This window comes from Engystomops pustulosus, chromosome 8 (genome assembly GCF_040894005.1).
Source record: "Engystomops pustulosus chromosome 8, aEngPut4.maternal, whole genome shotgun sequence".
In the NCBI taxonomy this organism is placed as follows: Eukaryota; Metazoa; Chordata; class Amphibia; order Anura; family Leptodactylidae; genus Engystomops; species Engystomops pustulosus.
This window is the reverse complement of record NC_092418.1, coordinates 93,419,778-93,434,902: the sequence shown is the minus strand read 5'-3', so window position 1 is coordinate 93,434,902 and position 15,125 is coordinate 93,419,778. Positions and strand designations below refer to the sequence as shown.

The following is a 15,125-nucleotide window of genomic DNA, read 5'->3' as shown; positions in this document are numbered from 1 at the left end:
ACACTTACAATATCTCTGGACTGATCCAAATGTCCAGTTCCATATACAGGGTTAAGGCTTCTGAAACTAGAGCTCTCCACCAGGTAGTTCATTGTCACCTTCTTGAAAGGGGTTTTCACCTGAAAAAAAATTCTCACATTTCAATCCCCTAGTGATGTTTACACAATAAACCTCTTACCCCTTACTTTACAATGTTACTCAGTTTTATTGCTGTTTTATCTCCTATCACTCCCTAGGCTGCTCAGTGCAAAATTCCAGGGTGTGGGAGGGGCATCTCTAAGCAGACACATTGGGTCTCATTTACTAAGGGTCGCACGGTGCACTTTTGTTTGGACCGTGCATGTTCTTTTAGGCTGAAACAGCTTGCACAGGTATTTAAGAAGTGTGTGCCCTGTGATTGTGGCGCACGCAACCCTTTTGTGGTGCAGCTGCGGTGGCCTCCTTGCGACACAAATTAGGGGGCGTGCTGTCAGACTGTCCAACTGAATTGGACTGAGCGCCGTATTTAACTTTTAAATTGTCTCAAAAGCCCCCCTTCGTGCTTCTGTACAGCTCCTCCCTCCCCCACTGATGTCAGCTCACCAGGCTGTGAGCTCTGGGAAGGAGCAGGAGGGAGAAGCTGTACAGGAGCACAAAGGTGGGGGCTGAGAGCTGAGCAAGTCACATGTTTTTTGAAAGGCATCCAAAACAAAGCGCAACCCCTAGGACTCCACAGAGGACTCTGTCAGGATGCCACATAAGATATAACACACAAGTATATTGTAATTCCAATACTTTGAGAAGGCAGAAAGTCATATTTGAACTGCAGCTGTAATGGGCTTTTGCAACCTGTCTGTAGTGAAAATGAGGTCCCTGGCGACCTGGTGAGGTTCCCTTTAAGCTCTGTTTTGCGATTAATGACATTGAGTTTTGTTGTATTCATTTTTCAATTTTATTATGGGTTTTTGTATCAGATGTTCATATTCGCCTTTAATAGTCTATGTGATGTGTCCATCCAGGTAATAGGTCACCATGCAGACTCAAAGACTATGCAGTTTTTTCTTTATTCCTCCACATTTGTTTTATCTAGTTCCACAATCTTTCACTTTTTTACTATAGAGCATAATAAGAGACCATAGCTTAGCCTGCGTTGTGAAGTGTAATATACTTTCTTTATTGTCATGTACTTACATTTCCATAGTATAAAATCACAATTAAAATCTTATTGCATACAACAGACTAACCACAAACGCCACATCTGACATTCATGTGCATGAGGCCTTACCTTGTATAATGTCACCTGCTGCTGTTCCCTTCATTCATTTTTGGCATTTGCCCCAGTCTTCCTCCTGTATAAGTCTCCTCCATGTGATGGCCACCGGACAATTATTCTCTACCTTTGTCTCACTCTATTATGTAATAAGATCCAAACTCAGATTTTGGTTGAGATCTTCCATATTGTCTATGATGTCCCTTCCTCTTTTCTTATATCTCCTCTGTATCAGATTCTTAAGATTTTCCTTTCATTTCAGTATTGGTAGTAATATTGAATATTGTCTGAATATTCACAAAATGAAAAAAGGAGAAGAGGATGATGATTTTCCAGATGAGAAGTGGAGGGAGATTGTGGAGGAAGCTGCAGAGACAATGGAGTAGAGGAGATTATAGATCCAGAAGAAGAGGTCATCAACAGGTTCCAGAGACATCATTTGATAAAGGTTTGGTCAACCATGGCATCCGCTAGGTACAGTGATGGCGAACTTTTTAGCGGCCGAGTGCCCAAACTGAACCCAAAACCCCCCTTATTTATAGCAAGGTGCCAAACCAAATATTAAAGTAGTAACTTATTGCTTCATATTTGCCTCCTGAGGACAGCAACACAGTAGAAAGGTGGAAAATTTTCAGAATTTTAGCTTCTTTCCAGTGTACCTCTGTACACAGAGAATCGTGGGGGCAGCAGAAGGTCCTCCAAAGAAAATTCGGCCCTGTCTACTCATTCTCCCTCTTCCTACAGTCCCAAGTAGCGAAGTAAGTATCAAAATATGACTGGAACCAGCATCTTTTAAGTTGCTTGGAACTGGAGGAAGATTCTTTGAGTCCTGTCTGGTGTGCTGGGGCGATGGCCCGGGTGCCCCCAAAAAGGGCTCTGAGTGCCGCCACTGGCACCCGTGCCATAGGTTTGCCACCACTGCGCTAGGACATTAATTAAGGAAAGCCTGGTCAACCATGGTGTCACACACTCCCCAGGACATCAGGTAAGAAGGGGGCATGACAAACCATGGAGCTACCCATTCCACCAGGACGTCAGGTGAGGCAGGCCTTGCCAACCATGGAGTTACTCATTCCACCAGGATATCAGGTGAGGCAGCCCTGGCCAACCATTTAGTCACTCACTCCACAAGGACATTAGATAAGGAAGGCCTGGTCAACCATGGAGTCACTCATTTCACCAGGACATCAGATGATACAGGCCTGGCCAACCATGGAGTCACTGTGAGGGTGAGTCATGTAAGGGAGGCCTGGCCAACCATGGTGTCACACATTCCGCCAGGGTATCAGTGGAGAGAGGCCTGGCCAAGCATGGAGTCACCTAGAATATGTTGGCGGATTCCAAAGTGCCTCAGACAAAACAACCAAAGAAGCCGACACCAAGACACTGAGACCCGTCTCCCATCACAATATGCTATGAAATAAATGCAAATCGTTATATATCTTCACACATCAAGATATCAAAAAGAAGAAAAAATTACACCACATCAGTCTTTGAGAAATATCACCAGCAGATGACATAGACCCATGATGTGACATTGGCCAGGCTGGGGACTAAATTAAAGGTTCCACATTGAAGAAAATAAGGAAAATAACAACAACAAAGAAACTTTTGTGTTTTTTTTTCTCCCCAAAAATTAGAAAGCTAATTAAAACAGGTTGAAGGAGGTATCACTTTTTATCTTTTCAATTAAATGTTGTTTTTTTTTACCTTACTGGGGCAGATTTTGACTAAAAATAAACAAAAGTATACATACTTACCTTTCAGGATGGTCCCACGGATTGGTTGTAGTGTCATCACATACCTTGTCTGTGTAATTCAGTCTCTGGCCGTATCAATAATCTGAAGTTCCTTCAATGTACATGAGGTCATCACTGCTGGTCCTCTAGGACTGGAGGCAACTGTTGTGTGACAACAAGCAGAGATCCTGAGAACTTTGAGAAATTGACACACACAGTAATTTTTAAAACTGAAAAACTTTTTATTAAACTTTTATTTAAAGCAAAGGTGTCAAACTAATTTTTACCTGGGGGCCAGCCTCATGGTTAGCTTAAAAGATCCGAATGTCATTTGGATCACATATATTACTGTATAAATATATCATAAGTGGACTGTTTAGTGTACAGTATACAGTATTACCATAACAAGCAGCCCTTTGAGGACAATCACAATGCTGAAAATATTATTAAATAGCCAATAGTGACTGGTGCCCAGACTGTAGCCAATAGTCATGGTGCCTACTACACAGTAGCCAATAGTCCAGTACCTGTCCCACTTTAGCCAAAAGTAATAGTGCCTGCCCCAAAGTAACCAATTGTCCCACAGCAACCAATATAAAATTCGGAAAACAAAAATCAGACTCCGAGGCGCCACTTCCACATAGAATAATTTATTTATTAATATGAGGATGATGTGTTTCGAGGAAGGACATCCCTCTTCATCAGATCCAGGGTGGCTGGTAGCAGGACTTAGGCTTAGGTAAGTCACAAACTAACAGCTGGAGGCATGTACAAATAAATATTCTTATTGTGTCCAAATTGACTGGCAGCAAGGGTATGTAGTGGGCTGCAGGCTAAAACCACCACTTTTGTTTGATTCGGTTAATGTGGGGGGGGGAGTGGTTGACCTTTTGAATTTTACAAATTAGTTATTATCTTCAAAACAAAAGCAGCAAAAAACAAAATGTGAGCAGCATAAACCAGCACAAATGTAGTAGAATTGATTGGCACCAGTTTTGCTTGATTTGGGCAATGTGGGAGGGGGGCTGGTTGACCTCTGATGACCTCTGGAAACTTTTATTAATATCTTAAAAACAATAGGAGCACAAACAAAAATTTCCACTGCATAAAGCAGCACAAACGTAGCACAATTTTGTTAGATTTGAACAAGGTGGGGAGGACAGTGGCTGCTCCACCTCTGCTCTGCCTCACACTGCACAGGAAGGGGCAGAACCAAAACTCTGTGTGACACTGCCAGTGGCAAGACTTCCCAGGCTGCTTAATTTCAAAGGTTCTATGAAACAATATGAAATTTCCAGATTGAGGAAAGAAGAGACCAGAACAAAATCTAATAGCTCAGTGGCAGTAGTAACTGCAACAGCAAGTCTTTTGACCCGGTTCTCCAACCCCACGGGACACGTAGCAGCCACTATGGCTGCTACAGTTGTAGTTATGCCACTGTTTTAACCCTTACAAGACCACTCCAGTTTCATGAATTCTGTTTTTTATTCCCAACCTTCAAAGAACCAAACATAACTACATGATAGCTTGTTTTCGGCTTAACAAATTCTACTTCCGAGTGTACAATTCCCTTCCATTGAATAGAGGCATCCAGCTGGCCCTCTGAAAGGACATCAGAGAAAGTGACTAGGGGCTAAGTTGCAGAAAATGTTACTTTTGTTTGAACCCACCGCATGTTTCTGTTCTGTTCACTGTGATTTTCACTCTAGAATAAGGATATTTTAACTTCCTTGAGTAACTCCTTAAAAGAAGCTGACTACGGCTGTCTACTGCCTGGTAAGGGGGGGGGGGGGCAACAAACAGATCAATGTGTTCAACCAAATTCCTATAATTTTCATTAATATTTAATCAGTGGGGATATGAAGCTAAGTGTCTCCATCTTCTGTGTTTTGTGTTAGAGCAGGAATAATCATCCCAGTCCTGAATGTAAGACCCCGAACAATCCGATAGATAGATCATCAATATCACTAAAGTGGAAAGCTCCTGAGATATGGCTCCAACACTACCTCTTAAAGAGTCATTGCATGTGGACTGGGACGCAGCATTACCCTTTTTAACCCCTTACTTTAACCCAATCTGATAAATACTTACAATATAGCACTTGTACTGGACCTGCTCTCCATTAACTCCTGCTCAACCCCTAGTCTCCTGCCCTACAAACCAGGTTATATCTAAGCCACTAAAAAGCTGGACCTATTTTCCCCACTCTTTTAAACTAACTTTGGTCCTATAGAGAATCACATATTGCATCCATACAGTGGCATAACTAGTAGAGTAAGGGCCCCATATCAAACTTATGAATGGAGCCCTACTTAGAATATACATATATACATGCAGTATATACACTTCACATATGAATACACATTTAGAGCATATACACATCACAAATACACACATACAGCATATTTGGATCAAATACCCCAGATGCTGGGGCCCCCTGATACTCTGGGTCCCATAACAGCTGCTATGGCTGCAACCCCTGTAGTTACGCCCCTGCATCCATATATAGATACCAGGCTCCGGGAAAAAATTCTGTACAATTATACAATTACTTAGTGTTTACCGTTACAATGCAGCACCTAAACATTGCAGCTACAGAGAATATTTGCTTCTCTTTGTATAGGTGCCCATAAATATTGTACTTTCACTGTAATATGTGTATATCCTGCCTGTATAGATGTACCAACCTTTCCCTTATATGACATTGGTGTCAAATTGTAACATTTTATATCTGACATGCATATTTGCAATGTATCATATATCACTAAGTGTTATTTATATAATAGACTGTGTCAATGTTATGATGGAACACAATATTATAATAATAATACTACAAGGCACATGTGCACGTCCTAGCATCTTCTCCCAGGTCCTGCAGACATGTAAGGATGATGTTGTGTCTCCTTGTCATTAGCTCTGAGACTTGGAGATGCCATAAGATGCTGCAGCTCTGAGCACATTGTGCTGCCTATTATGAGCAGAGGAGAGGACTACATGAGACATCACCCAATAAAGGCTGGGATCCCAGTCCAGCAGACAGTGCTGTGTACACCGTCCAATCCTGGGCATGCTTACAAGAGAGGAGACTGGGGCTAGCAGCTGCAGATGCTCCTGTGTGTGTATTATGTGTGTGCAGAGTCCTCCCCCTTCCTAATGATGAGAAGGAAGAGAGAGAAAGGAGGAATAGAGGCAGAGCCAATACTGAATAGCACCCAGTGCTTCCCACAGACACCTACAGATCTCCTCAGCAGCATCATTGTTCTCCAGCATCAGCACCATCCCTCCAGCAGCTGCTGCATCAGGTAGACTCATAGCAAAGCATCACTAGAGCAAGGGCAAGGAGTCAAGATGGCAGGTATCCTAGTTTGGTTTTGGAATGAGAGATTTTGGTTGCCACACAATGTAACCTGGGCAGATCTGAAGAACACAGAGGAGGCTACTTTCCCCCAGGCTGAAGATCTGTACCTTGCCATTCCTCTGGCATTCTGCATCTTCATGATACGCCTGTTCTTTGAAAGGTAAACCATTGGGGATCCTGTTTAGTTTTAGCCTGGGATTTTGGGGGCTTACGGTAGATCTGAGATATAGTCTAGATTACTGGTCTTCAAATACTACTTCCATGTGCTGTTAAATCCACTTTGTGATTAACTTGTATCAGAGACTGCAGAACCTTGGGATTCGGTTACTTTAAGAGCTTCTGCAGCAGCATGTGCACAGTTAATATTTACTGCAATGGGTCATTTATCATAATCCATTTCATTGTTCAATTAGCACCAAAGCTAAAGTGCACAGGTTAGAATACTGAGCAGATACTGATCGTTCATCTCTATGTGTGGCTTCCTGGACCTGGTTATAGGTGATAAAGTAGTCATCATGAGATGGCTTGTCATATTTAAGGTCTTCCCATTGAAGAACAGTACCGTCAGCTTGAAGTGGCTGATAAAAGGAAACAATAGAATGCATAAGGGGAGATTGGATTTTAGGCTATGAACTACTGGCAACATGTAGCAGACCCTTATATAATTGGTGGCTCATGGAGCTTGCAATCTATTGTTGGACTTGAAGTCTGCACATGGTGATGTTGTTATTAGGGGAAAGGCTCAGTTTAGGAAAGGCTCTTTAGTCTTATCTCCCCAGGCTGCTCCTCAGTGTTACATGTAACAAGGATCGCACTGTGGGGTAGGATAATCTATCTCTGCTTTCAACAGATTGTGCTATTACTGTCAGTAGGAGGCGAGATTTGCTTGGGAGTCCTCAGCAATACTGAGTGTAACAGAGGTCAACTCCATGTCTCCTTTGATGCTGATGATCTATAAAGAATAGAAAGGATCTCACTGAGGCTTCATCTTCATTTACGAGAGGTTGGGAGTGGAAGGGTTAAAACCAAATGCCTCTTTGGAGTGCTCCATTATTATCCCAATGATAGCTAATTGTTTTCTCACATATCTGTCTTAATTAATTAGCAGAATAATGGAATCAGAAATGAAGGAAAGGGAGTAGGTTGTCACTGCAGTTCCTATTAATATCTTAGATTTTGGAGCTCCATACACCCATTAGGTCTTCTCAAGGAGATCCAGTACCACCCCCCCCCCCAAAAGAACTGCCAACAGGTACATAGATAGGAGTATGGGGTCACCTTATACCCAGCAAGAGGTCTTCTTTAAACTATGTGTTCTGGATTATTTTGCCCCATGGAGATCTTAACTATATGAAGAACCTGGGATCATCAATGTCAGTAACCCCATGGCCATGGACAAGAGGAACCCCAAACCCCTTAAGTTTACACCTTAAGATTTGAAAATTTCATCAGAGAAAACGACCTCTTTCTCCACTTATCAGGCTCTCTTCTTGTGTTTGGTAGAGCTCCACAGGCGGGGCTTGCAGTGATATCAAATGACATAGGAGTCTATGTAGAAGGAAAGTAAGAAAATAAACCCAGGCAGGCAAAGACAGAGTCTGCTAGATAAATTGTAAGCTTCTATATTACCCCAAGTGCTTTATTCAGATGAAATTGGTCAGTTCCTACACAATGCTGCTGCTGAGTGATGAAGAGTGTTATGGAGAACATTTTCCTCTTCTTTATGTGTCTTTATAGAATTAGCTAATACCTATCAGTTACAATGAAAAACTGGAGATAGAGTGTTTTGAGTTATTATTAATTTGTAAAAAGTGCTACGTTAGTTATGACTATTTATATGCTTAGCTTGAGGCCATAAGGAGGGATAGGTATGGACTTACAAGATGGATGTACTCAATGACAGATAATCAACTCATAGAACAAATGAGCTCTAAGTTAACAAGGAGACCATATACAATAGTCAATCCCATTGAGTGCTTTAAGAAGGGCTCCACCTCTGGGAATTTACCTCTAAACCCTCAAATGTTGTGAACTTAATTCCAGTCTTCACTATTCCATAATTGCCAGCTTTGAGGATAGCACTATATTTCGTCTCATTCGGTGTCATTCAGGTCTCCAACTCTAGGTCCTTCACCTTCAACCTCTTAGATGTTGCATTCCTACTTCCACCTTGCTTTCTAAAGAGAATGGCTCTTGTACTTACAACATAAACACCTACATTGGGATAATTGAAAACTACAGAACAACCTGTAGTATGTAAGACTCTGGATAAACTTTCAAACTTTGTTTAGTTCCATTACACAATCTTTTTGTAGACCTTCCATCTGAAGTAGCAATAGGTCCATATCTTGCATCAGTGCAGTAACATTAGAATATCAGACAATTGCTTTATATGAAATGATAGGACCCGTAGAGCCACAATGTAGTAAAATAGAGCTGACATGTGTGAGTGATACATAACACACACTGGCGTTGGTATGACATCAATGATTATTTCGTGATGTGGCCACCATTCGCAGTCACATGTATGTGTTCATATGATCTGCTGAGCAATTACCGTGTGATATTCCACTTCGGCTCCTTCCAGCTTCAGCACAGATGGTTCAGTCTCCAGCACTTTCTACTCTCACGCAGTAAATACAGTATCTAATAATCTACAGTGAAAACCTATTACTTGCATAATAAGCGTGATTGCTTCAGACACCTTCCCAGCATTTGCATCCATGCCCTTGTGATCATCATGCTGGGGTATTCACTTGCAATTAGGCTTCTCTTTTATGGGAAATATTAATTGATGGCTTTTGCTATTTAGTGACTAAAACCAGTTTCAGAGGCACAAAGCGTTGTCCCTGGGGTATAGCGGGAGACGGGAATCATTCATCTTGCAGCTGCTTTGCATGCCTCAGCTCGGAGATTCATGTAATGTTCGGGTACCTGCTCTATCAGTTGACTGATGGTTATGATAAAATTGGTGTACTTATCTGTATGGGAACAGACAATCTGCTGCAGTGCCTCATGGGGCGGCTGGTTCTTCTTCTTCTGTGGATTTTTCATATTCAGATGACATTTATGTGTTACATGCTCTCCGCACTGGTACAACATCTCAGCGGATTACATTGGGGTTCACTGGGGTGCATAGGCCCTACTGTATAACACTAAAGCAGAGCTCCCCCTCCCACTGTATGTTTTTTCCTCTGTCCTTCATATCAAAAACATCTTTTACTTTTGCAAAGACCTTTCAATGAGCTCTGTATGTTGAAGGAGCCATTGACTGAAGGTGACTTTGGTTTATGGAACGACATGTTGACAACTAGTGACGTCAAATACATCAGAGAGCACAAAGGATCCTTGTTACAAAAATCTGCTGGAGTTGAGACTATTGACTGGACTTTTTTGTGATATGTCTTTGGTTTTATAGGTCATGAAAAGGGACATGTACAATTCTGTACATGATTCGAAAAATAGGATAACCCACAAAACATCTCTCGACAGAAGCTGAAACATAATTAACTAAACCAGATTCTTCAGGGTCATAGGAAAATATTTTGGGGAGGACCGGCAGGGAAAACATACTTACCTTGCTCCGGCTCCCTATTCTCGTGCTGTGGTCCTGGTCTTACTGTATACACTTTTGGCTGGGCCAGAAGTGCAGGCGAACACATGACCTCTCCAGCCAATCAGTGATACATGTGTTCACATCGTTGATGTTGCATGCCACTATTGCCCAAATTTATTAAAGCGTCTGACTTTGCACTGAAAAGAATGTGCAAACTACTTGCACATTTACTTACCTGTCCTGACACGTTCCCCGAAAGTGCTTTGTCTGACCGGAATGCGCTGTGCCGCGATTCACTAAGATTATGCGTCCGATATCCTGCATGTGTCGCTTCCCCGCTCAGGTCTGACAGAGTTCACCTTCTTCTTCCTGGTGCTTGATCTTACAACTTGAAAGTTAAATCCCGCACTCAGTGTGAATCCGTCGTCCGACGGCACTATCCCCCCCGATTTCTGTCGCATGAAAGCCAGCGCAGCTGCGCCACAATCCAATCGCGTGCAACACATTCGCCAGTTAAATACCTGCCACATCGGTGCAAATCTCGAAAACTACGGAAAATCCAACGAAAGTGCGATCCGCTGACCCTTAGTAAATAAGCCCCACTAATTTAAAGGTGCACTAAAAAAAGTTAGTTGACACTTCCCGTGCAGTACAGGATGCGCCATATTAGTGAAGACCGTGCGCCAGTACTTTTGATAAATTCGGCCTATTGCCTGCTTCTTTGATCCCATACTGTGGCTGTATGTATTTGTCTCACACTGGGGCAAATGTAACTTTTGGCTTGCCTTTTTCTTAAATTTTTGAGACTTTTTATGGTGCTTGTGGTCATCTGCGACTTTTTTTTCCGCCAAAAACAGTCTCCCTTCAAAGTTCGCCATTGTCTAGTTTCCTGAGTTTTAAAAAAGTTGCAAATAAGCCGTAAGTTTTGGCGCAAATCTAAGGCTGTCCCTGACCAGGCGTAGAAATGACCTTGGAACTGATTGCAACTTTTGTAAGTTCACTAAAGACCAAACAACGGACGAAGCCAGACTTATGATACATGTGCCCCACTGACTATTTCAGCAAATAAATATTATTTCTGTAAAATGTTTGTATAATGAAAAGTTATGCAGTTTTCCAATATACATTGTTTTGTTCTAGATCTCTGCTTGCTGTCATTCCATAGGAAGCTTCATTGTTTACTTCCTGTGGATAGTAATCTGTCCCCGGTCATGTGATGTTACACAGGTGCACAAGCCGTTATATCCGACAGCTCTGATTACTCTCTGTGATACTAACGAGCTATGCACCTGTAAATTGGAAGAAAAGAAGTGTGCTATAATGGACCGAAAATGAGGTACAAAATAATCTTTATTAATTCATAAATTTACAACTACACAAGGGTTAAAATCAATTAAAAGTACATAAGTACACAAAAAACACACTGGATGGACGAAGCACAGTGGCTCCAATCCACCCACCACCCCTAACAATAGCGGTCAGACCCCTGAGGAAGTCGCGGATAGCGACGATACGCGTGGGGAACCTTCCACCCCTATCAACTTCTAGGTGTTAGTATGGGCATTGTCACCTTTGTTTGACCACTGTTTCTCCCGGGTGTTGGGCCGGATTGGAGCCCAGCCCAGTTTGTCTTAGAGGTGTAGTTGACAATCAGCACTTTTTTTGCACTTGCACTTTAATTGTTGTTTCCATTTTTGCCTCGTTACATTGACAGCTGTGGGGGTTTTTTGGCAGACAGGCATTTATTTATTGCGTACATGTGTATTTATTTGTATTGTGTTTTTGTGGTCAACAATATTGATACAGAATAGGAATTTCTCTCTTGCACCTTGTATACGCCTTTATACCTATTGTTAGGGGTGGTGGGTGGATTGGAGCCACTGTGCTTCGTCCATCCAGTGTGTTTTTTGTGTACTTATGTACTTTTAATTGATTTTAACCCTTGTGTAGTTGTAAATTTATGAATTAATAAAGATTATTTTGTACCTCATTTTCGGTCCATTATAGCACACTTCTTTTCTTCCAATTTTCAGTTGCTTAATTGCCAGTGTGTGGACCAGTTAACACTAGAGCTGTGCTCGCCCCAATAGTCTGTTTGAGCTATGCACTTGTGTGACATCACATGACCAGGTAAATAGCGAGCCGTGCACCCGTGTGACATCACATGACCAGGTAAATAACGAGCCGTGCGCCTGTGTGATATCACATAACCACGGACAGAATTCTATTCACTCGAAGTAAACATAGGAGCTTCCTATAGAATGACAGCAAGCAGAGATCTAAAAAACTGTGAGGAATTGATACAGAAAGTATATTGGAAAATTTTATAACTTTTCATTGTACAAACAATAATATTTATTTACTCCTTTACATTTACAGCAAACATTAATTTTATGAATTACTTTTTAAAGGGTGTTTTTTGTCCAGGGTTGCTGTTTAAAAAGATGTTTCCTTTAAGGTGTGGGTCACATGACCATGCAGTGGAGACCATTACTATGTGTATGTATTGCAGCATGCATGACAGTGGGTATGTGTACAATCCGTCTACAGACCATAGTATTAACAGACAACATATAGACCAGAATTACAGCTCTAAAGCCTAAAAAATGGTGATCTAATATATAAAGCTGAGTGTATGTGTGTGTGTGTATGTATGTCCGCTAAAGGAAAAGGAATCTGTACCACTTTCAATCACCACAGTTGTTGCCTGTGACTCAGGGAATGTCTTAAACCAGGTTTTTGAGCTGAAATTTTCACCCCACGCTTTCCAAAATCCACGTATTACCCACCATATACAGGAGCCATTGGTGCACATTTACTTACCCGGTCCCGTCGCGATCCTGCGGTGCGTTGTTCGCATTCGGGTCTGCCGCGATTCACTAAGATCGTGCGCCCGAGTTCCTGCAGGTGTCGCTGATGAGCCGAGGTCCGCCAGAGTTCACCTTCTTCTTCCTGGTGAATGTGAGTGCTTGATCTTGTGACACACTTCGTTTTTTAAATTCAGCGTTTTTTCAGAATCCGTTGGGTTGTCCGACGGCCACGCCCCCGATTTCTGTCCCGTGCATGCCAAAAACCCGGGGCAATGCAGGGCCAATCGGAAATATTCGGGAAACCCGACGAAAGTGCGGCATTCGGACCCTTAGTAAATGAGCCATGATTGGTTGCTGTTCTGCCACAGGTTATTAATATGAGCTCTGATTGGTTACTATAAGCAATGAGTATAAGACGCTATAGCATGAGGTAAGATGGATAGGGATACAGAGATAGGGAGAGATTTATCAGAAATGTCTGAGGTAAAACTGTCCCAGTTGCCCATGGAAACCAATCAGAGATCAGTTGTAATTTTATAAACAGCTGTGCAACAACGAAGCTTGAGCTCTCTGACAGTCAGTGAAAGAGACTGCAGCCGACAGGCAGACAGTCACTGAAAGAGCTTCGCCGACAGCCAGACAGTCACTGAAATAGACTGCCGGCGACAGGCAGACAGTGACTCAAAGAGCTTCACCGACAGCCAGACTGTGACTGAAAGAGACTGCCGACCACAGCCAGACTGTGACTGAAAGAGACTGCCGACGACAGGCAGACAGTGACTGAAAGAGACTGCCGACGACAGGCTGACAGTGACTGAAAGAGAATGCCGCCGACAGGCAGACAGTGACTGAAAGAGACTGGCAGTGACAGGCAGGCAGTCCCTGAAAGAGTCTGCCACCGACAGGCAGACAGTAACTGGAAGAGACAGTCTTTTTTTTTTATTTTAGCATAAAATTTTTTATTTGTACGCAAAATCACATATTACAACAACTCCATTAATACATATACATTGCGTGTAAATACATATCTAACAGCATATATAAATACCCCACCTTAAACCTCCCCCCCCATTCCCCTACCCCCTCCTTTTTCTAATATAAGAAAAATATTTTGTTAATACAAGTATTATATCTATGTTGCATGCCAGTACTCCAGCCACACAGGATCGCAAAAATATTTCCACAGGTGCATATGCATTATCTATAAATACTCCTCCAACCACCCCCTCCCCTGATCCCCCCCTCCCCCTTATCAACCTTTTTAGATACCCACACAAAGTCACACAGTGAAAATATTTCCAATAGTATATATACATATATAAATGCTCAACCTAGGACCCCACCAACCACTTCCTTCCCCCTCCCCCCAATCCCCTCCTCCCCATTATCAAACTTTTTAGATACCCACGCCAATTCACGCAGTGAAATATCTCCAATAGTATATATACATTACATATAAATGTTCAACCTACACCCCCCTCTTCGCCCTCTCCCCGTTACCGACAGAGAAAAAAAAAAAAAAATAGAGACAGTCTAAGACAGTCTATAGATACTGTACATATAAAATATTTTTGCTAACCCATTCTATTTTGTTGTAGCTAAGAGCAGTTATTTACAATCCCCGGCAACGCTAGGAGCTGCAGCTAGTTTATTAATATAAAATAATGTTAGTCTGCCGGAGTCATTAGTATTAATATACTAATTCTGTTATCCCTGTTGGGACACTAACCCATCTATGCTCGGAGAAAACAATCAAGCGTAAAAAAGGAGTTTTTTATTTAACAGTTTCAGACAAAGTTAGCAGGAAATAACCTGCGCGACAGAAAATTCGGACAAACTGATAGGAGGTGCAAAGTACAACACAACAGTCTTATAGAGCTGCCGGAAATACACTAGCGATTTTCATCTTCAGTGCAGCAGCGCTATAGTGATGGATGTGGTGACATTATCCTTGTGTGACCTCCATTTCCTTCCAATGAAGTGACTAAAGACATTCCATTTTTGTGATTAATGGGGATTTGCAGTAGTTGGATCCCTATTGATGAGATAATTATCCCCTCTTGTGAATAAGTAATAAGTTTTGGTACAATCTACAAACCATCCCGTATGCACAAGACCCCCCAGCTGTCATCTACTGTCACCCCCAGCAATGACAGAATACGAGGGCCCATCCTCCAATCATCTTCTATGGGAGGGTGACAGGGAGTATAGGGATCTGTCACTCTGAGGTGACAACTAGACCCATTTTCATGGAATATAAATCTACAACTAATCCCCTATGTACTAAATGGGGCATAAATAGTCTTTATAGGAAAGACCCTTTAACCCCATAGAACATGAGCAATGACCTTCCTTATCCCTTTCTTTTATGGGCCCTTTTCCATTTTCGTGTTTCCATTTTCTGCTCCCCTCT

General features: G+C 42.1%; 1 protein-coding gene across 2 annotated transcripts in view; it reads left to right on the top strand.

The window, feature by feature from the left end:
- Positions 1 to 6,111: 6,111 nt before the first annotated feature.
- The window catches only part of CERS6 (ceramide synthase 6), a 162,951-nt gene continuing 153,937 nt past the window's right edge, over positions 6,112 to 15,125 (top strand). Inside the window, exon 1 of one of the 2 annotated variants that reach the window (XM_072121814.1) lies at positions 6,112 to 6,290. In XM_072121814.1, the coding sequence (XP_071977915.1) occupies positions 6,142 to 6,290 (149 nt within the window). In that variant the 5' untranslated portion in view covers positions 6,112 to 6,141. Of the gene's footprint in view, positions 6,507 to 15,125 lie in introns of both variants that reach the window. The other variant, XM_072121813.1, reaches the window with a different exon arrangement.